Below are 21,139 nucleotides of genomic sequence, written 5' to 3'. Positions count from 1 at the left end.
CAACAAACTGTCATTGTCAATAATTAGAACAAATGCGCTAAAACGGAAAGAAGCCTTTAATAGCTTTAAAACTCATTAGGCGCTTAACACGCTTTTTATAGACCTGCGGGACCATCTGTCAGAGCACGACAGACAAAACGACCCAAATCTTTCCGAATACTTAAGCAGGATAAACATATTCCCCTAATCCTTTAACAGCATGTTCTAACGCAGGGACTACCAGACAGAAGCATCACTCACCGAAAAGAATCAAGTGTGATCGACTCTTTTACTGAAAATGTGGGTGGCTCTTAAAAGAGCCTTTGGGTTGAGAGTGACGGTCCGAGACGCCCTACTTGGAGCTGGTGTACTTGGTGACAGCCTTGGTGCCCTCGGACACGGCGTGCTTGGCCAGCTCGCCGGGCAGCAGCAGCCGCACGGCCGTCTGGATCTCCCGCGACGTGATGGTGGAGCGCTTGTTGTAGTGCGCCAGGCGCGACGCCTCGCCGGCGATGCGCTCGAAGATGTCGTTCACGAAGGAGTTCATGATGCCCATGGCCTTGGACGAGATGCCCGTGTCGGGGTGCACCTGCTTCAGCACCTTGTACACGTAGATGGAGTAGCTCTCCTTCCTAGTCTTTCTACGCTTCTTGTCACCTTTCTTTTGAGTCTTGGTGACAGCCTTCTTAGAGCCCTTCTTGGGAGCGGGAGCGGATTTAGCTGGTTCCGGCATTTTACGGGTCTGTCAATACCTGGCTGCCGCAGGAACGACGTAGATACAAAAGCGGACTCCCCCCTTATTTATAGGGACGGTATGCAAATGAGATGACTCAACACTGTGCTTTTCCATTGGACAACTCCTGTCCGTGACGTCAAATAGGCTTCCTCTTCCATTGGTCGACTTTTTCATCTGCGTTCTCATTGGATAAATTCACAATCCTTGTCTGCACCAATCAGAAGTCCAAGCGGACCTCGGAAGGAAGGTATAAAAGGGCAGAGTGAAAGCTCTTGGAACATTTATCCTTTTTCTCGGCGCTTTCGTAACTTTTATTCAGCTTTTTTTGACTCGCTCGGCTTCCTCTGCATTTCCAGCGATGTCCGGGCGCGGGAAGCAGGGCGGGAAGGCGCGCGCCAAGGCCAAGTCGCGCTCGTCGCGGGCCGGGCTGCAGTTCCCCGTGGGCCGCGTGCACCGGCTGCTGCGCAAGGGCAACTACGCGGAGCGCGTGGGCGCCGGCGCCCCGGTGTACCTGGCGGCCGTGCTGGAGTACCTGACGGCCGAGATCCTGGAGCTGGCGGGCAACGCGGCCCGCGACAACAAGAAGACGCGCATCATCCCCCGCCACCTGCAGCTCGCCATCCGCAACGACGAGGAGCTCAACAAGCTGCTGGGCAAGGTGACCATCGCGCAGGGCGGCGTGCTGCCCAACATCCAGGCCGTGCTGCTGCCCAAGAAGACCGACAGCCACAAGGCTAAAGCCAAGTAAATCTCATCTGACAAACAACCCAAAGGCTCTTTTCAGAGCCACCCACATCTTCCTAGAAAGAGCAGGAACGCTTGAACCCGGGAATACGTGATATGTCAATGTATTTAGAAACTTGAAATCTCCCGGTTGTGGGGGGCCTTCTAAAATGTTATGTATCTTTACATTCTACCTTGGTGATCTGTAGCTTCCTGCCTTTTTTATCTTGGAAGTTACGGTACTTATGTAAGCGTGCGTCAGTTCCTCTTTTTGAAAAAAAAAAAAAAAAAATCAATAAAAGGTAGCGGTTGTGACTGATGAAATCGGTCACCGCTGTGTGGATTAAGAAATGTGAACTCTGCGAGGGTGCGCTCGCTGCCTCCCGGCGCTTGCTGGGGGTGAAGAGCCTCTCACCCCGGGGGAGGGAGGGAGGAAGGACGGGGCGGGCTCGGGACCTCCCCCGGCCAATCCGGCTGGAGCGCGCGGCCTTCAAACCTCGGGGGGACCGGGGCATCTCCCTGCGGGCCCGGCCGCCCTGGGGTCCGGCTGGAAGAGGGATTCCAGTGCCTTGCGAGCAGTGCTTGCTGCGGTTTTCTGCTTTCTGAGGTTCTCTCTTTTTTTTCTCTTTTGCAACTTCGAGCTTCCGGGCAATAATAAGAAAAGCGTAAGTACTTCCCTGGCGGGCAGATCCGGAGGGTTACAAAAGGCAGCATCAGGTACTCTGAATGAAGTGATGGTGACTGCAGTTTGCAGAATTGGCTCGTGTGAGAGCTCATGGAGAAGCACTACGGAAAGTCACACGTACCTGGGGAAGGGAGTCCTCGTGTGCTAGTCTGGACTGGAAATGATGTTTTAATTCCTTCATCCTGACAGCATGAGTAATGTTTAAAAGCGCTCCTGTTGTTTTTCTGCAAAAGTTTCCTTTGTTTATCCAGTATGGTCTCCTAGGTACTGCTGCCTTTGGCTTCGCTGAGCTATTCGGTAACACTTTTTTGGATTTGGTAGCCTTAGCTGTCTTTTTTGGTGCCCTTGGTCGCTACGGCTGCCTGGGCCCGCTTGACTGCGGGAGCCCCTTGCACCCCGAGAACCGGGGCACAGCCTTGGTGACGGGGAAAGCTGCGGTGTTTAAAGCTGCCAGCCACTGCATCCCTCTCCTTGGGGTGCCAGGGGCTTAGAAATCAAGACAATACTCCAGGGATCGGGATTTACAGGGAGGAGCTTCTCCGCCATTGGTGCCTCGGGGTGGCCGCACTGCTGGGAGACGGCGACAGCTCCCCTCTCTTTCTTCTGAACAGGTTAAATTCTGGGTTTTTCCCTTTCCCCCCACCACTGTAAAGAACACCCCGTCCCCTCCTTTGTTAGAATAGATGTAGGTAAATGACGATTTAGGTTTTCTTTTCGTTCAGAAATGTTTTATGCTGAAAACTCCCCGAAGGGAAGGCAGGAATGCAGCGCCGGGAGCCTCCGAACGAGGCTGCCTAAGGGCTGGGGAGTGGGTTTTCTTTGTTCTTTAAAATCCTCCCTTGAGAACTACGGCGAGGAAAACTCTGCTTTTTTGCCCTTTTTTATTTTGTTTTGTTTTTTTCCTCTTTATTTTTCTATTTTTTCTTTTGTGTTTTTTTTTTTTTCCAGTGTTCTGCCTCAGGAGGCGGAGGAGTGAGTCACTGGGGCGTTCTGTTAATGGAAAATGTTTTTCAAGCAGAGGGAGATAACGTGGGAGTGCCGGCCTGAAGTCTTGCTTGGAAACAAGATAAGAATCTCGGCTCTGTTCCTAAGCGGTATATGATTCTTAAACAATTTTCAGTTTGAGTTGTTTTCCATTGGATGTGTTTGGTTGTTTTTTTGTGTGTGTGTGTTTTTTTTTTGTTTGTTTGGTTTTTTTTCCTTGTTTGTTATTTTGGCTTCTCGTTTCACTCCCAAAACAGGAAGAGGACTTTTTATTTTTTTTTTTTCCCTCCTTTTTTAAATAATCTCTGTCCTGCTGAAAGAAATTGCACTAGGTATTAATCATCTACCATTCAAAGCTGGACTTTGAAACAGCAGGAACTGCAGGGCTTTATTAGTAACTATTCTGAAATTTGAGGCTAGAATTAGGCTTAAAACACTTCAGGATTTTGTTTTGTTTTGTTTCATAATCTCAATTTTGCTGTATTTTGCATATTTGGTAAAATAATCTTCTACTGGTGTATATTTAGCAGAGAAGGAAGAGATTGTGTGGGCCTGGAGAAGGGAATTGGTTTGTGCAAGGTTCTGATTGGGCCATTTGAAAATCCTGAAACAGAGGCCTACCGGCTTTCATTTTTGCCCTTGAAAACACGGTGCGAGGAGGGAGCATTTCTTTTCAAGAGTAATATTCATATTTCCTTCTCAGGCACCTCAGTATTTATGCTCTGCTTCTCTTGGAAATTACTTATTTTGTTGGTTTTTTCCCTTATTTCTACCCCCTCTCCCCATGTTTTACAAATCATTTGAAAACACATCTCTTTTAACAGTTTTCAAATAAGATATGGGTAGATTGCAATCTAGTGTAAAGTGTTTGTTGATTTTCTATTATGTTCATCACTAAAAACTCGTTAAGCTCAGTAGTGTAATTTATTAAACTCACAATTTCATTCTCTGCCTTTCTAGCCGTGATTCCTCCTTGAGACCTCTCAAGCTTCCTTATACAGAGATTTTTAAATATTTTTGCATTCTCTATGCCACCAACAGGATTCTCATGATGGGTTTAAGTGTATTTTTGTTAGTACAGGAGAACTGATGAGTTCTGGATGCTAAATCCTCTTTTTCTTCAGCTTTCTTCAGTTATGCCTGGAATGGTTTTTGTACAATTAATAAATTAATACAATTAATACTGCATATCCGTGTTTCTCCTGATCACTCATTCACAATTAATGTATGTTCTTCTACCTCAGGTAACTGCTTGTTATAAATGAACACCTTCTCTGTCTGCATACCACAGTTAAAAGATTTTTATATATTGAAATAGAAGAGAGAAACATATTATACGACCTCTTTGAGTATGTGACAAATGAGAGTCCAAAGTGGTGGTTTTTTGAAAGCAGAATATTTTATTTTGTTGCAGATGTGGAATTTCCCTTTCCAAATTTAGTTTGATCTATCCAGCCAACCTGAATTCTCAAAAAGGAGTAAGGATTTAGATTTAAGAACAGTGCATCACAGATGCTTTTGGTCATGAAATAAACATTTAATAGCATATGACCTTAATACATTTTGAACCTTGAAGTCCACACAAAATATATCCTTATGCTGTAAAGTACCAGCCTTAACATAGGTAGTGCAGTCTCTCAGATTGCTTGCTCCCAAGTAGATGTTACTTAACCTGTAGTTACCCAATAGCATTTTGTTTTCCATAAAGCAGGGAGAGATAACATACAAGACAATATTAAAAAACAAACAAACAAAAAACCAAGATCAAATTATGCTCAGTTGCAGAAATATTCAGAAAGATGCTGAGAATCAAGTCTAAAAAAAGCGTTGTTATAAAAGAACATTTACTATTAGGCTTTGTCTTAGTAACCATAGAGAGCTGAAAAAATGTCCTTGGATATTAATTTTCTCCCAAAAATCTTTTTCTTGTTGTTTTGGTTTGTTTTTTGCTGATTTGGTTTTGAGGATTTTTTGTTTGAGTTTTTTTTTTAATTTGTTTTATAAGAAGATTATCTATGCTTGATTTTTCTCTAGTGACCTGATTGAGGACAGGATAGAAATACCGTTCCAACTCCCTTGATAGCAAGCAGTGTTCCAAAGTCTTGGGGGAAGATTTCTTTATTTTTTTTTTTTTCATGAGAATTTGCTTTAGGCTAGAAATTTTATCAACAATGTAGGCAAGCTAGGTTATTTACCTAGCCCAAACGTGAATGGAATTTACAATGCTATCCCCAGGATGCTCCAGGCTCTTCCTTGTGAAACTTAAATGAAAATTTGCATCAGCTGGTCTATGCAAAGGTTAAGTTTTAATAGTTCTTTTATTAAGTGACTCCTGAATTCCTTCACTCAAATTTTTAGTTTCTTTAGTATCTTTCTGTAACCTTACATAGCATACCCAAATAAAATACAGTTAGAACATCTTACAAATCTGGTGTTATTCTATATAAATAATTTGAATAACTCCTTAAGTATTAGTAATTTACTTAAACACTTAAACCCAGACCTGCTTAGACACCAAAAGCCCTTTTTAAAGAATGAGTTACTGTTTATTTCTCTAAAATACATAGCACAAGGTCAGCTTAGGCTTTGGTGCACATGTGTGAAATTCACTTGTCTCCATTCACACAGGTTTGAGAACATTGCTGCTCAGCGGGATGTTTGGGTCAAAGTGGAAGCCAATTGCAGCTTCTACAGCTGTAGAACGGCGGCAGAAAACCGCGTTTGCTTGCACAAAAAATGCTTTGAGCTCGTCTATCACGGGCAGGGAAGCGGACTGCCGTGAAGCCCAGCTAAAAGCCTGTGTGTTTTTCCCTTTGTGCCATCGCTGTGGCTCGGCCGGGCGGAGCGGGGGCTCCATCGCTCCGGGGCCCGGCGGGGAGCGGGGCCGCAGCACCACCCGCCTGGGCTGCAGCAATTTCCAGCCAATCCTGCCCGGGAAACAGCTCCCCTCCCTCCTCCTCCTTCTCCTCTTCTTCCTTCTCCTCCTTCTCCCTCCCTTCCCCTGTGGCTCGCTGTGGTTCCCTTCCCTGCTCCGCTCCCCCACCCTCGCCCACCAGTTATTTTCCTTTCCTTCACCCTCGGCCAAGGGAGGTGAATCCGCTGGGCCACACGGCCATGGGTGACCAGCAGCTCGTCAGACTGCTCTGAAAACCAGCCTGTGCTTTCGGAATGCTTCTAGTGTTCTTTTTATCAAGTGCAAGCTGGTGGTTTTTGACCGCCGTTTATTTAATCCCGTGGCTGCTGCCCAGGCTAAGGGGGAAAAAAATCCCAACAAGCAAACAAAAGCAAAGGAAACCCTAAACAACCCACCATGAAACCAAAATAAGCCAAGGAGCATTTGGATTTGGGGATAACCAGCAAGACCTGCTGAGGGTTTCTGCATAAGGAGCAGCTGGGATGTTCCAGCTTGCTCTGTTAGAAAATATTATTTCAGTTCTGCAGGTTTCAAAGCTGAGAGAGCAATGGACCATCCTACCTGATAAATACTTCTATCAGGAGCCCATGATCATTACATCCTTCCCTTCCTCGTGTCGATTCTATCCTAAAACACTTGATGCATTGCTGCATGGTACAGAAACCCTGCCAGAGTAACGAGGCTGATACAAACAAACCTTTTTTTTCCTCTCCAGGAGGCACCTCTGTGTATCACATTTTTGATTGTTTCAGGCCTCTGCACTTTGCATACAAATGACACCTCATTTCTCATGTAGGGAGAACTTTCAAATAGAAAATAAATCCTCTTCTTATAGAAGCTACAGGTTTTTCCTGTCATGGGATTCCTCTGTGGCCTTCACAAGTAGTTTCTGAGAGAATCATGAGAATACCAGCACAAATCAGGGTGCTGGCAACTGGGAAGCACAGGAAAAAATATCAGAAATGAAGCACTCGAATAGGAGCTTTTCTGAGGGTAAGTTTTTTTGTTTGTTGGTTTGTGTTTTGGCTGCGGTGGGGGAAAGTGGGGGGAGGGAAGGGTAGGGTCAGTTTTTTGCTTGGGACTGTTGGTATTTGGGGAGGGGATTTTTTAGTTGTTTTGGGGTTTTTTTTTGTTTTTTTTTACCTTATGGAAAAACCAAACTTGATCCTCAGGACATGCATGTATTGGAATGGATTGGTTTATGAGATATTTACCAGCAGTGTTAGGACTTGTGCAAGAAGCTGTGTAGTCCAGAACTGATTTCTGTGAGAAGAGAGATGGCACTGATTTCTTCTTTCCACACATCATCTTTCTCTCTGGTTTGAAAAAAGCCTACAGAGTAAGGATCCATTTACTTAAGGAAATGAAAGAATATGCCTATGAAATTCAGACAGCATTTCTGATACCAGTAACCTTTAGGTTGTAACTAATTTTATAATTAGATTAGACTTCACTAAGTTTGATAGATTTAACCACTGACCTCCTAGGTCAGATAAAGATAAGAAAGAACATCTTCAGTCAGTAGTGGTCATTGTTCTGAAGGTGTCCTAGTATGCTTAGTAGATAAGCCATTTTGAGCATTAAATCACCTTTATCACTTTTCACAGAAATTTCTTTACCTCTTGCAATAGTTTATTTAGAGGCCAGAAATGTGCACATTGTGCTGGGTGGAACTATTTCAAATAATGCTGCGATGGTACAAAGATACAAAATCCTGATTTATTCTCTGTTCCTCTTCTGGGGGTTCTAGACATTAAACTTCCACTGTAGTGCTTCTGAGCATTGAACACATTTGTTTTATTTATTTGTGCTTTTCAAATGTGGGAAGATTTTTTTTAATTAGGATCAAACCAGAAGATGCAGTAAAGGTGGAAAATGGTGGTGAGACAGTTCTGAAGAGCGAGCTAGGAATCAGGCATAAGAGGACAGTTCAGTGATATTGAAAACTATGGTTGATAAAAAAAGTAAATAAATGAAAATTCTGAAGTCTACTGTTATTTAATGACACCCAAAACACCAAAGATAGAGAGCCCAAAATGTTTATGCAATACAGGTCATAGCAAGTTCCCTGTTGCATATCAGGAAAGCAAAGAATTCCTCACCAAAAGGATGGTTGGATTTGCCATTAGATCAACCAAATCATTAGGATCCAGAAGTCTGAGTCCACATGTCTATGGGCAGTGGAGTTCCCATTAATTCCTAATCCTGTGTGTGAGTGTAGACTGCTAATTGCTGAAGGACCTTGTAGCCACAAGAAGTTCATACAGAATAAAAGCAGCAGTGCATAGTGTTAATAAGATCAATATTTAATTACTATACTTACATAGAAAAATGAACAAGAAAGAAGAAAAGTTATTACCTTGTAAATGACTGGTAACTCTCTTTCTCCTGTGTGGTGTTGTTTTGGATTTTATGTTTGTTTATTTTCAGCTTAAATTGTCCTTTGTCTGTGTCTCTGAATTTGGGGATGACCAGAAAGACCCACTGAGGGTTTCTGCATAAACACATCAATGCATAAAAAGGGAATGCTTTTAAGCACCGTAGCTAAAAAGAACATATATTCTTTTAGTGTGATTTTTAATGCTCTGTCAGAGATGGACTCCACTGGGACCGGACATGTGATCCATGCTGGTGTCCAGCTTTGCCTGGAGGAGTGCAACTCTAAGGGTATCGGCTCTGGCCTCGAGCACACAGCTACCTGGATTAGTCCAGGTAAATGAGAATGAAAATTAGGATGGAGCAATTTAGCAATTTAGGACGGAGCAATTGGCAGCAATTTAGGCACATATTGAGGTGTGAAAGGTGTGATTTCCCTTTATTATGTGGGAATAACCACTGGCCATGCTGAGAGGCCTGTCCTCACTATCCTGGACCGTGGGATGGGCAGGGATTGACAGCTTGGAGTCTCCATGTCAGTAAGGGTGCACAAAGCCTTAATTTTGCTTGTACTGCAACTTTCAAAAATATTTTCTTTTTCTCTCCATGGAATTAGACAACTTCTGTAATGTCTAGTCATGTTGATCATCGCTCTTGGCAAAAATCCATCTCTATTTTTAGCTGGGCTTGTGCATTTCATATGATACTGCTCTGGGATGCTCATCTCCCTCGGAAGATGATGCAAAAAAAGATTATTCTTTTCCCTCACAAATATTTCATCTAAATCAAGTTGCACTATCATAAGCTTTTGCTTCAGGATATGAATCAAATCTGTATCTCAAATTTTCAGTATTTCCAGGATACTTTTAGCTGATTTAAAAAACACCACAGGGACTTCCTGAGTTAATATTAATTCTCCTAAGGACATGAAACTACATGTGCTGGCAGATCCACTGAGTGATCAGTAACTCCTTCAGCTCAGCTAAGAGCTTTACTTAAAAGAAAAGCAGATCATTAAAGAAAAAACAGATTTGAAAAATCACATTATCTCAAGAGCCTCTTCATGGGGAGTGTTGTCTTTTGGGAAGGACAGGAATGTTGTGAGAAATGGCAGGATGAGAGATTGAAAGCAGATGGAGAGAGGAAGATAAATGCTAAAATCTGCTGACACTCTTAGAGTGGGCAAAGAAGTGGAGTCATTCTCTCACTCATTCCTGCCATCCTTGTTGCTGTTGGAGCAGATATGACACAAAGCAGATCTGTGAGAAACTTCATCCAAGATTTTATTGTGCCTGTACACAGTGTTTTTATACCCTTCTGGCCTTATAGTGCACCCCATTTAATTTGCCATCACCACATCACCCCTTAAGTCCATTGGTGGAAGCACTGTTTTGAGAAAGTATCCCCAAAAATCCAAAATACAGACAGATCTCATTTTTCCATGGTGTTTTTCTCAGCATAGATGTTCCTTGTTTTCCTCTACCTTTATCTTCTTTTTCTTCTTCTCACGGACACACAAGAATCCTGCTGGCTTCTTCTTTCTGCTAACTCTTTCATCTGACCCTCAGCCTGCTGTGGACCCTCTCTACACCACAATGCCCCAACCTGTTCCTGCACTGCAGTGTGCCCTGACTGCCTGCCCACATCAGGGGACAAGGCTCAGGGCTCTTCCAACTAATGCAACCCAATCAGGAAAATCTCTTCTCCTATTGTCTTGATTAACAGGAAAGGATGGATGGATGGATGGATGGATGGATGGATGGATGGATGGATGGATGGATGGATGGATGGATGGATGGATGGATAACAGATAAAAAAATATAGTCCACATACTCACTTGTTGGTTCTGAGTAAAAATAATAATCCATGTAGATGAACCACCAGGAGTGAAGGATGAACACTGGCAATTAAACATGAGACTGGCCATAAAAGATGTTATAAAGAAATTGAAATGTTATTTCAGAATTCAGTGAATTCTAATTTCTTAGAACTCATTTTTTCTTTTCAATAACATTGAAAAGTTTGAGCTGCTGTAAACATGTTGTTTGTTCCTCCCTTTGGTTTAATTTTGTCTATCTTCAGAAGTGTCCTAATACTTCAATAATATACACTCTGTTACTTTATACACACAGATGTAAGAAAAGTAATACATAAATAAAGTATGCTGAAATATAAACATGAAAATTAAGCTATCTGGTGTGGAAAAGATAGATTTGGGTAAGCATTACTCAGACAACCATGAAATATAGAATATTTCCCCAAATAACCCAAGCACACTGTAATGCATGAATCTATTCTATGTCCTTGTACATTGTTGTCATATCTACAAAGTTTCCACGTAAAATTTGCCATAATGAAAATTCACTCTAAGTAATCTGTGGGGTTTATTCCTTTGAAGCTAAGGTATTGCTTAGGAACAAATTACACTGATACCTGTTGTAGTTCTTCATACGAGTTTGTCTTAAGAATACTTAAGAAGTAATGGACCCTTGATAATGGTAAAAACTTGATTATTTAAAGAGGTCTTACACAGAGAAGATCAAGAAAATATAACTTAAAAGTGAGCAAAGGCTTAATTTAATGGGGAAAATATTAACTGCAAAATAAGCACCACACAAAGAGATCTAGTAAACTAAAAAGCATCAAGAAATGGATTCTAAAAGAGATTGCAACTTTTTGGCAAAATGGCAATTAACACCGAGCAAGTTATGTGAACTGGGCATTTTGCAAGGCAGAATGTCTATTCTCATTAAACCACATAAATAAAATTAAATTTTTTAATTGAATAATTTTCAAGAATATTAGCACCTATACAGTTGAAATTAAATTAAAGCAAAGCTACAGAGCAGATGTGCCAAAAATCACTTGATTAAAACCAGATATGCCACATGAAAAGGGAAAAATAATTCTTACAGGAGTTCTGAAGGGACCAAAATATAGAATATTTTTATAGAATATTTAATCTGAATATAGATAGAGAGAAAGCCACACTCACCACTGCCAAGGAAAAGGTATGTGATGTCAAATACTAAGAGCAGTAATAGGCAGAGAATAATATGTTTTATAGGTATGGAGACATTTTACTGAGTTCTCTACTGTGTTCTATGTTGTAACCCATAAATGCAGTGACAGCGGGGGAGCAACTGCACATAAATCTTTGTTTTTTTCCTTGAATACGTGTGATGATAAATATTGTGCAAAGACTGATTCTAAATGCATTGGTTTTGGCTGGGTTGGAATTATTTTTCTTCACAGTGGTTTTTATGGGGCTAACATAACCTTTTCACATTCAAAAAGAATTGTATGGTAACAGGCATCCATTGGAAATAGGGAAAAGAAGGGGATGATCAAACAAATTGGGAAATATCTGACCAGCAAAAAAACCTAAATCTGTGCACTGCACAGAGGTATAATTAACCAGAAGAAAACTCCTGCTAAGAAAGATGGTATATAGGAACAGTACAGGATAGCATTTACTTGACAATCCTTACAGAACAAAGTAAAAACACCTCAAACATATATTCAGGTTAAATTTAAATAATAACTCAGAAAAAGTAAAAGTAGGTGTGCACATGAAAAAGCTTGAAGGCTTCCAAGAGTCACTGCAGCATAATGGACTCGCAGAGCCAAGAGGAAACTCAGCACAAAGTAACACTTCCAGACCATTTTTTGTGTTCAAAAAGTAATAAAATGTGAAGAAAGGAACGGCAAAAGTAAGGCTTTGTTATGCTTCACGAAACAATAGAAATATGAAAATTATCAAAGACTTGCATCATCTTCAAAAGCGCAGGCAGAATGCAGATTTTTTTCATGGGTACATCATAAAGAGGCACTAATCACTTCATTCGTCCCATAAACACAATGCCAAGTGATCACTAACACAGAGATGTGGGACACGGCAACGCTTCCCTTCACAGAAAAAAAAGTAAAAAAAATTAAAAAAAGGTGTCTCTTTCGAAACGGAAAAAAAAAGAAAAAAAAAAAAAAACAAAAACGGAACCCATTACCCCCCTTTCTCATCCTTCGGTGGAAAAGGGTGCATTTACCGTAGAAGCGGGACCACGAGCCGCTCTCTCCCCGGCCCGGCCGGGCCCTTTGTTGGGGCGCAGCTCGATGGCGGCGGCGCAGGGCGGGCGGGACGCGGCTCTCCGGGCCCCCTCGCCAAGGGCCGGGTTTTGCCGCAGTCCCGCGGCCGGCGGGGCCCCGCTCCGCTCCCTGCGGGCAGAGAGAGCTCCTTGGGCGGGCGGAGCGCGGCGGGCCCGGGGTGACCCCGCCGGGAGCCGCTCGGGGCCCGGCCGCCTTTGGGCTCCCGGGGGCGGGAGCGGGCGCGAGCCGGGAGCGCGCGCGGCCCCGCGGGGAGAGAGGGCGGGAAAGCGGCGGCCCGCGGGGGGAAGGGCGCGCGCAGAGCCCGCCCCAGCGCGGTTCTCAACCAGGTCGGACCCGCAGCAATAAAGAGAGGAGCGGGAAGAAAGGCGGCACTGAGCGGAGCTTGGTTGTAGCGGCGTCATGTCTGGTAGGGGCAAGGGCGGCAAGGGGCTCGGCAAGGGAGGCGCCAAGCGGCACCGCAAGGTGCTGCGTGACAACATCCAGGGCATCACCAAGCCGGCCATCCGCCGCCTGGCTCGGCGCGGCGGCGTCAAGCGCATCTCGGGGCTCATCTACGAGGAGACGCGTGGCGTGCTCAAGGTGTTCCTGGAGAACGTGATCCGCGACGCCGTCACCTACACGGAGCACGCCAAGAGGAAGACGGTCACCGCCATGGACGTGGTGTACGCGCTCAAGCGCCAGGGCCGCACTCTGTACGGCTTCGGCGGCTAAACTTCGTTTTAGTTACAGCTTCGTGCTTTTACAACACAAAGGCTCTTTTCAGAGCCACCCACAAATTTCAAAAAAAGAGCTTTATATCGCTAAATCGCTAAAAAACGCACTTAAATAGTAATCGCTGTTATCGTGCTCGTTTTTCTGTGTCCCCTGGGGTTGCAGGAAAACAGGACTGGATTTTGTTTCTCCTGGTTTCCCCGAAGCCCAGAGCTGCTTCTCTCCAATCCTAAAGGAGAAGGAAAGTCTTCTTTGGGTAGGAGAGGGGATATCTCGTCGTTACGCGGCAGAACGAAACGAGAACAATGGGTGTACCGCTTCCCTGGGAGCTCGATGCTATAGGGAAATACTTTCTGCTAGTTACATCCTTGATTTCTCTATTTCACTCCACGGAGCACTGCCCGCTCAACACAGACCCTCTCTCGAAAGGGCAATGGAAGGGACACACAGGCCAGAAAAAACAAAGCGGGGGCACGTCGCGGGGAACCGCGATTGCCGTAGCCGCTCTCGCCGCACCAGTTTTACCGTGACACTCTGGAAGGGGAAGGAAGCTCCCGAAATGGCGGAGCTCTCTCTGCCGTTCGGTGGGCGGGACAGAGCGGGAAGAAGAAACAGCCAAGAGCACCCGGCACCGCCCTAGCGACTGCACAGCAAAGACGCTGCGAGCCCGCCGCTCCAAAGCCCTGCCCTCCTCCCCCGCCCTGCTTCTGGGGCTGCCTGTCCGCTACGGACCGCTCTCGCCTGCACCCCAGCACAGCCCCTGACACCCTCCCAGCGCTGGCTGCTTTGGACGGTGAACCTCACGATCACCCAACACATTCGGGCTGCAGGGGAACGCCAGGGCCGGACACCGCGGCAGACCCGCGCTCCCCCCCAGTTACTCCGGAATCGGCACGGCCTCGGCACTGAGCAGTGCTTGGCACGGGCTGGGCTGCCTGTGCCCGCTCCGTCCTAACAGAGACAACAGCTCTTCCCGGTGACCTTGTGGTGGCTCTTAAAAGAGCCTTTCGGTTTGAAGGAGAAGGGCAGAAAACTCTTCAGGCGCGCTCGCCGCGGATGCGGCGGGCCAGCTGGATGTCCTTGGGCATGATGGTGACGCGCTTGGCGTGGATGGCGCACAGGTTGGTGTCCTCGAAGAGCCCCACCAGGTAAGCCTCGCTGGCCTCCTGCAGCGCCATGACGGCCGAGCTCTGGAAGCGCAGGTCCGTCTTGAAGTCCTGCGCGATCTCGCGCACCAGGCGCTGGAAGGGCAGCTTGCGGATCAGCAGCTCCGTGGACTTCTGGTAGCGCCGGATCTCGCGCAGCGCCACCGTGCCGGGCCGGTAGCGATGCGGCTTCTTGACGCCGCCCGTGGCCGGCGCGCTCTTGCGGGCAGCCTTGGTGGCCAGCTGCTTGCGGGGCGCCTTCCCGCCCGTCGACTTACGCGCTGTCTGCTTCGTGCGCGCCATGACAACCGCACCCAACAACCGGAACTAGAAAGTTGCAAGGCGGCTCTGCGAGCCGTATTTATTCCTGACGGCGGCCCCGCCTCCCCACCGCTGATTTGCCACAGAAGCAAAGAATTTAATTGGGTACTAACTGAAGTCGCTCCCAGCCTGTCTTGGAAAATAAATCTTGTACTGCTTCATTTTTGTTAGAGGAAAATCAACATGTATTAGTGTTTTACTAATATATTTTCTACTTCTAATATTTAATTTTTCCGAAGTTGTTTCCGAATGGTACTTGCAGCTTCGCATTTTAAGCAGTTTAATTGCATATAATGCATTTATTGAAGGGAAGGATAATCCCCCTAAACCCCACAACAAACTAAACAAATAAACAAAAAAGACAAAGAAAAAACCCAAAAAAACCACAAACGAAATAAATACCCCCAAAAGCGCCAAGAAAGCAGAACAGAAAAAAACCAAACCCAAGCAGAATAAAAAAAAAATCCTACTACTCGAGTTTTCCCTTCAGATTTCATACAAAGCACCCAATTCCTTTATTACTGCTTCCATAAAAAATATACGATGAAAAAATAAAAGTGACCAGTTTCTACAGCAAATAAGACAACAGTAAGCAAACCTACCTACAAAAATGTTGTCTTATCGGTTATTCTGGGAAAATTAAAATCTATTTTAACTAACTTAAGTAGAAGAATTATTAACTAAGACGAGCAGTTAAAAAGTAAAAACGTCGCCTCCGAAGAAAAGGAAAACCAAGAGAAAAGGCTGCTTTGGACTAGGTATTTGAGAGCAGGGCTCAGCATTAGAGGGGTTAACGCGCGATTTTCAAACCGTCCCCCTGAGCGCGGCCGTTTCCATCAGCCAATCATAGGGAGCCTTTGGATATAAATAGGAGAACGGAGCCGTCTTTCCACGCCACTTGGGTTGTTCTCTGCACTTTATCGTGGGTCACTGGCGGTGTTTAGATGGCGCGCACGAAGCAGACAGCGCGTAAGTCGACGGGCGGGAAGGCGCCCCGCAAGCAGCTGGCTACCAAGGCTGCCCGCAAGAGCGCGCCGGCCACGGGCGGCGTCAAGAAGCCGCATCGCTACCGGCCCGGCACGGTGGCGCTGCGCGAGATCCGGCGCTACCAGAAGTCCACGGAGCTGCTGATCCGCAAGCTGCCCTTCCAGCGCCTGGTGCGCGAGATCGCGCAGGACTTCAAGACGGACCTGCGCTTCCAGAGCTCGGCCGTCATGGCGCTGCAGGAGGCCAGCGAGGCTTACCTGGTGGGGCTCTTCGAGGACACCAACCTGTGCGCCATCCACGCCAAGCGCGTCACCATCATGCCCAAGGACATCCAGCTGGCCCGCCGCATCCGCGGCGAGCGCGCCTGAAGAGTCTTCTGCCCTTCTCCTTCAAACCGAAAGGCTCTTTTAAGAGCCACCACAAGGTCACCGGGAAGAGCTGTTGTCTCTGTTAGGACGGAGCGGGCACAGGCAGCCCAGCCCGTGCCAAGCACTGCTCAGTGCCGAGGCCGTGCCGATTCCGGGGTAACTGGGGGGGGGTGCGGGTCTGCCGCGGTGTCCGGCCCTGGCGTTCCCCTGCAGCCCGAATGTGTTGGGTGATCGTGAGGTTCACCGTCCAAAGCAGCCGGCGCTGGGAGGGTGTCAGGGGCTGTGCTGGGGTGCAGGCGAGAGCGGTCCGTAGCGGACAGGCAGCCCCAGAAGCAGGGCGGGGGAGGAGGGCAGGGCTTTGGAGCGGCGGGCTCGCAGCGTCTTTGCTGTGCAGTCGCTAGGGCGGTACCGGGTGCTCTTGGCTGTTTCTTCTTCCCGCTCTGTCCCGCCCACCGAACGGCAGAGAGAGCTCCGCCATTTCGGGAGCTTCCTTCCCCTTCCAGAGTGTCACGGTAAAACTGGTGCGGCGAGAGCGGCTACGGCAATCGCGGTTCCCCGCGACGTGCCCCCGCTTTGTTTTTTCTGGCCTGTGTGTCCCTTCCATTGCCCTTTCGAGAGAGGGTCTGTGTTGAGCGGGCAGTGCTCCGTGGAGTGAAATAGAGAAATCAAGGATGTAACTAGCAGAAAGTATTTCCCTATAGCATCGAGCTCCCAGGGAAGCGGTACACCCATTGTTCCCGTTTCGTTCTGCCGCGTAACGACGAGATATCCCCTCTCCTACCCAAAAAAGACTTTCCTTCTCCTTTAGGATTGGAGAGAAGCAGCTCTGGGCTTCGGGGAAACCAGGAGAAACAAAATCCAGTCCTGTTTTCCTGCAACCACAGGGGTCACAAAAAAACGAGCACGATAACAGCGATTACTATTTAAGTGCGTTTTTTAGCGATTTAGCGATATAAAGCTCTTTTTTTGACATTTGTGGGTGGCCCTGAAAAGAGCCTTTGTGTTGTAAAAGCACGAAGCTGTAACTAAAACGAAGTTTAGCCGCCGAAGCCGTACAGAGTGCGGCCCTGGCGCTTGAGGGCGTACACCACGTCCATGGCGGTGACCGTCTTCCTCTTGGCGTGCTCCGTGTAGGTGACGGCGTCGCGGATCACGTTCTCCAGGAACACCTTGAGCACGCCGCGCGTCTCCTCGTAGATGAGCCCCGAGATGCGCTTGACGCCGCCGCGCCGAGCCAGGCGGCGGATGGCCGGCTTGGTGATGCCCTGGATGTTGTCGCGCAACACCTTGCGGTGCCGCTTGGCACCTCCTTTGCCGAGCCCCTTGCCGCCCTTGCCCCTACCAGACATAATGCAAGCCACTCAAAACGAGACAGACTGCGCCGTACTGCTCCTCCGCTTCTCTCTTTATTGCTGCGGGTCCGACCTGGTTGAGGACTGCAGCAGGAGGCGGGGTCTCGTGCTCCTGCCCGTCCGTGCCCTCCCTCTTCCCCCACCTCGCGCCTCTCCTCACGGAGTTCTCGCGATACCTGGCCGAGGCGCTTTCCCTGCCGTGGCTCACGGACGCGCGAGGCGGCTCCGCCCCTCCCGAGCGGGTCGGGGCTCGTCCCGCGCTTCTCGCAGTGATTGTATTATGGAATATTCTGAGAGAAGGGAAGGGATCCACATGGATCGTCGAGCTCGACCTTAAGGGGTTGGCTCATACAAGGATTGAACATACAGTGTTGGCATTTTTAGCAGTGGGTTCTAACCAACTCAGTTAATGTCGGGCCGTACTACACTGTCCCTGCCCGCTCTCAGCCCACGCGTCCCTTCGCTGCTTTCCCGTGCTGCCCATTGCTCCCTGCGGTGGACACAGCAGCTCTGGGTCTCGGTCAGTAATAAGAGGGGGACCCGCGACCCTCGGTCCGCGTTTCGGGCTGCAGCGCCCCTTCCTCGTCCCTCCCGCGGCTCTGCGGCAAAATCCGACCAATGCCGGGGCTGGCCCGGCGCTGCCGCCCCTCCCCGCCGCTCCTCCACCTCTCGCCCGCGGGGAGCCTCACGGAGGAGCCTCTCTTGGGCAGCTTTGTCTTTGTTTGCTTCGGCCATGGCGGCTTCGCGTTTCCTTTGTGTGCCCGGACACTCCCAGAGCTGCTGTGTCCGTGCAGTGGTGCTGGGGCCCGGGCACGGAGCGATCCGTGCTTTCCCGTTCGCACGGAGCGGCTGCAGGTCGGTGCGAGGGGAGCAGGGAGCCGGGCCCTGACCGCGGGGGAAGCGCTCAGTGAGGGGCTCCGGGGGGAAAGGTGTACCCAGGGAGGTTCGGAGGGGCCGCTGGAGGGTGCAGAAGGTATCCTGCATCCTTGAGGCAGGCCCAGCCCCGCGGAGCTCGCTCCCGCCACCCTCACAAGGGAGTGTCCGCTGCTGTACACCGAGATCCAGCGAGCGAGAGAAAACGTTCCGGATACCTCAAACAACTGGCTCTCTGACATCTGGATAATGAACGCGAGCCAAACAATTCTTATTCCAATGAGGAAGCCAGAAATTTTGCTGTGTTTCACACTTTTGCAGAAAACGGCATCCATGCTGCTTACAGTATATATTGGACTGTATTTGTCAAGTGAATAAATAAACACTGAGAGACATATGAGATTGTATTTCTAAATTAAATCTGTTAAGATTTTAAATATTACACAGAATAGAACTGACACGCCTAAGGTGCTTGCCAATCCTTACATTATTAGTATATTATGTCCTTTAAAGATATCTACCTTTAGAAAACTTCATATCCTTTAAAATTTGTGCAGTTATTTATTTAAATTTATTCTTTAATATAATGTAGAGAACCTTGGCAACACCTCCAAAATATTTCTGGGAATAAAATATTCCCTAAATTCAGGAGGAAATGCAATTGAGATAGTCATGTGTTCAGTTACAGGTGCCAAAGAGGTATAAATCTTGTTATAAGTATCACTGTGAATTCATTTTTCCTTCAAATTTAAAGAATTGCCACTCATATATACAGTATAAAGAGTTACATGTTTCTTTAATTTAGATTAGGTTTGCTTTTTTGACTGAACAAAATGAACTAAGACTGTTTATTTACTAGCTGAAAGATTTGTCTCTAGTGGACCTGCCAGGCTGGTGCCTAACATTCCCTTTTGGCTACACAAAGTGTGCTTTGTTCTTTGTATCTGAAAATCTGTGTCTTACTATGTTTCCTGAGCCAATTATAAACAACATTCTGATTACTTAAGAAAGCCAAGAGAAATGATGCAAAATCTTTTGGTATGTCAAAATAATAATTTAGTCCTAAGGCTTCCTAAATGTGTAGCGAGGATCCTAGCATAAATTTTCCTTCCATCAGTATAACCACTACAAGACTTGGAAAATCCCCTTCCATTTCTGCCAGAGATGGGTGATGGAGAGGCTGAGACCAGTAGTTTAAAACAAATTAAACAGCTGCAAAGCCCTTTCCTCAATAAATGTAGTACATTAGGTATAATTTAACATCATGTCTTCTAGAAGGCTGCCTTGCCTATACCTTGCTACAAGTGTACACAGATATTTCACAGGTGTGTCTGTTAGGGATATATTCAGTTCTTTCATGGATCAGAGCATTTGCTTAGGCAAAAATAATTTAAAAAAGAGAAGAAAGAAAATTTTGCTGCTGAATATAATCCCTAATAAAGCTGTTGATTTGAGATAATTTATTTTGGATCAAAGTTTAGTGCCCAATCTGCATGTTATAGATATTACATTTTCCTCATGAATTTGGGCACACAGCATTAGGGGCTAAATGAGAAAGGAAATCTTTGCAAAATGCAGCTCCATTAAAAAAAAAAAAATCTGTAGCTTTTCAAGTGTGGATTAATTAGTACAGTTGCCCCAGTTCCTCATTAAACTAAAATGAGGAAATTGCATTTGTCTATTACAATAAGGCAACATCTCACCATGACTGCACAAGAGGGTATGTAATGAGTAAAAAAAAAATAATTGCATCAGTATATAACCAACTTCAAAGCTGCTCATTATTTTCTTGAGAGCTTAAGTAGCAATTTAAATCCATATCTGTATCTGCTACAACTGTCATAATAGGTATAATAATATGCAAACAAAAGTAATGTAATACATACATTTCTGCTAGTGTTGCAAGTAATATAGATGAAAATGGGTAAAAAAGCTCTTCAAATTTTTAACTATGCTGTTTTTTGAGTCTTTTGATATATAGACTGACATTACTGAGTTATCCCCAAGCATAACTGTGATCTATAACATTTGAGGGACCTTGGTTGTGGGTTTGTTGTTTCTCTTTTCTTTTGTCACAAATTCTTTGGGATGTGAAGGCGCATTGGAACCCAATGACACAGCTAAGGTACCACGTGATATGGATTTCCTCTTTCCTATTGCTTGTTGCATATGTAAATGAGATAAATTAATTCATTTAAACTTGTTTGGCTGCATTCCTTCAGCCACTGGAATTTGCTTGAAAGCACTACCATATAATCCATCTGATTTACCAGACTTTTACATTTCAGACCTCATCAGTGTTGATGGCATCACTGAGTTAGCCACTGGTGAAACCTCTGCTGGCTTAGACAAATCCAGGGAGTGTTAAGGACTGGATCACTATCACAGAGGATGAAACTCCAGGTACTGAGGTGAGAAGACAAATGAGTACAATAAGTGTTTGGAATGAATTTTTGAAGCAAATAATGCATTTCTGGTCAGATGACAGGAAAAATCAAGGGATATACTTGACTTAGCTCCACACTCAGACAATGGGGTCCTCTCTTGTGCTACCAACTTTGACCTCCACATACAGGAGCTTGTCCAGAGAAATCTAACTACTGCTTAGATACATCTATCCCCCTGACCTTTCTCTGGAATTCCAGTGCTTTGATGTAGATGCACACTTATGGCCCAGAAAGCCCATCCTAATGTGGAGGATGGGGATTCTCCTGTTCTACTCAACTCTCCTGAGACCCCACCTGGAGTGCTGCATGCAGCTCTGTGATCTTCTGGCACACGAAAGACATGAATCTGTCCAAGCAGGTCCAGAGAGGGCCACAAAAATGATCAGATCTAGGTCATCTCTTCCATGAAGAAAGGCTGAGACAGCTGAGGC

At 46.3% G+C, this 21,139-nt stretch overlaps 6 protein-coding genes across 6 annotated transcripts; 3 read left to right on the top strand and 3 right to left on the bottom strand.

Annotated features, from left to right (window-relative positions):
• Positions 1-249: 249 nt before the first annotated feature.
• Positions 250-736, bottom strand: LOC102109228 (histone H2B 8). The gene has a single exon (XM_005519488.3). It carries the CDS (start codon positions 710-712, stop codon positions 332-334), a length of 381 nt encoding a protein of 126 aa, XP_005519545.2. The 5' UTR covers positions 713-736; the 3' UTR covers positions 250-331.
• A 251-nt stretch (positions 737-987) lies between these two features.
• LOC102109043 (histone H2A-IV) lies at positions 988-1,778 on the top strand. Its single transcript, XM_005519487.3, has one exon. It carries the CDS (start codon positions 1,074-1,076, stop codon positions 1,461-1,463), a length of 390 nt encoding a protein of 129 aa, XP_005519544.1. The 5' UTR covers positions 988-1,073; the 3' UTR covers positions 1,464-1,778.
• An 11,113-nt stretch (positions 1,779-12,891) lies between these two features.
• Positions 12,892-13,242, top strand: LOC148184312 (histone H4). The gene has a single exon (XM_088055517.1). The coding sequence runs from the start codon at positions 12,904-12,906 to the stop codon at positions 13,213-13,215; it is 312 nt and encodes a 103-aa protein (XP_087911643.1). The 5' UTR covers positions 12,892-12,903; the 3' UTR covers positions 13,216-13,242.
• Positions 13,243-14,168: 926 nt separating this feature from the next.
• On the bottom strand, positions 14,169-14,663 carry LOC148184311 (histone H3). The gene has a single exon (XM_088055393.1). The coding sequence runs from the start codon at positions 14,661-14,663 to the stop codon at positions 14,253-14,255; it is 411 nt and encodes a 136-aa protein (XP_087911519.1). The 3' UTR covers positions 14,169-14,252.
• A 962-nt stretch (positions 14,664-15,625) lies between these two features.
• Positions 15,626-16,044, top strand: LOC102109710 (histone H3). The gene has a single exon (XM_014248830.2). It carries the CDS (start codon positions 15,626-15,628, stop codon positions 16,034-16,036), a length of 411 nt encoding a protein of 136 aa, XP_014104305.1. The 3' UTR covers positions 16,037-16,044.
• An 809-nt stretch (positions 16,045-16,853) lies between these two features.
• LOC102110010 (histone H4) lies at positions 16,854-17,401 on the bottom strand. Its single transcript, XM_005519493.3, has one exon. It carries the CDS (start codon positions 17,383-17,385, stop codon positions 17,074-17,076), a length of 312 nt encoding a protein of 103 aa, XP_005519550.1. The 5' UTR covers positions 17,386-17,401; the 3' UTR covers positions 16,854-17,073.
• Positions 17,402-21,139: the final 3,738 nt, after the last annotated feature.

This window comes from Pseudopodoces humilis, chromosome 5, assembly GCF_049639895.1.
Source record: "Pseudopodoces humilis isolate 2021_Gansu_Grassland_sample_001 chromosome 5, ASM4963989v1, whole genome shotgun sequence".
Classification (NCBI taxonomy): Eukaryota; Metazoa; Chordata; class Aves; order Passeriformes; family Paridae; genus Pseudopodoces; species Pseudopodoces humilis.
This window is presented reverse-complemented; position numbering and strand designations above follow the sequence as displayed.

Excerpts from the sequence above, each read along its gene's own strand:
- LOC102109043 (XM_005519487.3), top strand. The coding sequence starts at position 1,074 with ATGTCCGGGCGCGGGAAGCAGGGCGGGAAGGCGCGCGCCAAGGCCAAG.
- LOC148184311 (XM_088055393.1), bottom strand. The coding sequence starts at position 14,663 with ATGGCGCGCACGAAGCAGACAGCGCGTAAGTCGACGGGCGGGAAGGCG.
- LOC102109228 (XM_005519488.3), bottom strand. The coding sequence starts at position 712 with ATGCCGGAACCAGCTAAATCCGCTCCCGCTCCCAAGAAGGGCTCTAAG.
- LOC148184312 (XM_088055517.1), top strand. The coding sequence starts at position 12,904 with ATGTCTGGTAGGGGCAAGGGCGGCAAGGGGCTCGGCAAGGGAGGCGCC.
- LOC102110010 (XM_005519493.3), bottom strand. The coding sequence starts at position 17,385 with ATGTCTGGTAGGGGCAAGGGCGGCAAGGGGCTCGGCAAAGGAGGTGCC.
- LOC102109710 (XM_014248830.2), top strand. The coding sequence starts at position 15,626 with ATGGCGCGCACGAAGCAGACAGCGCGTAAGTCGACGGGCGGGAAGGCG.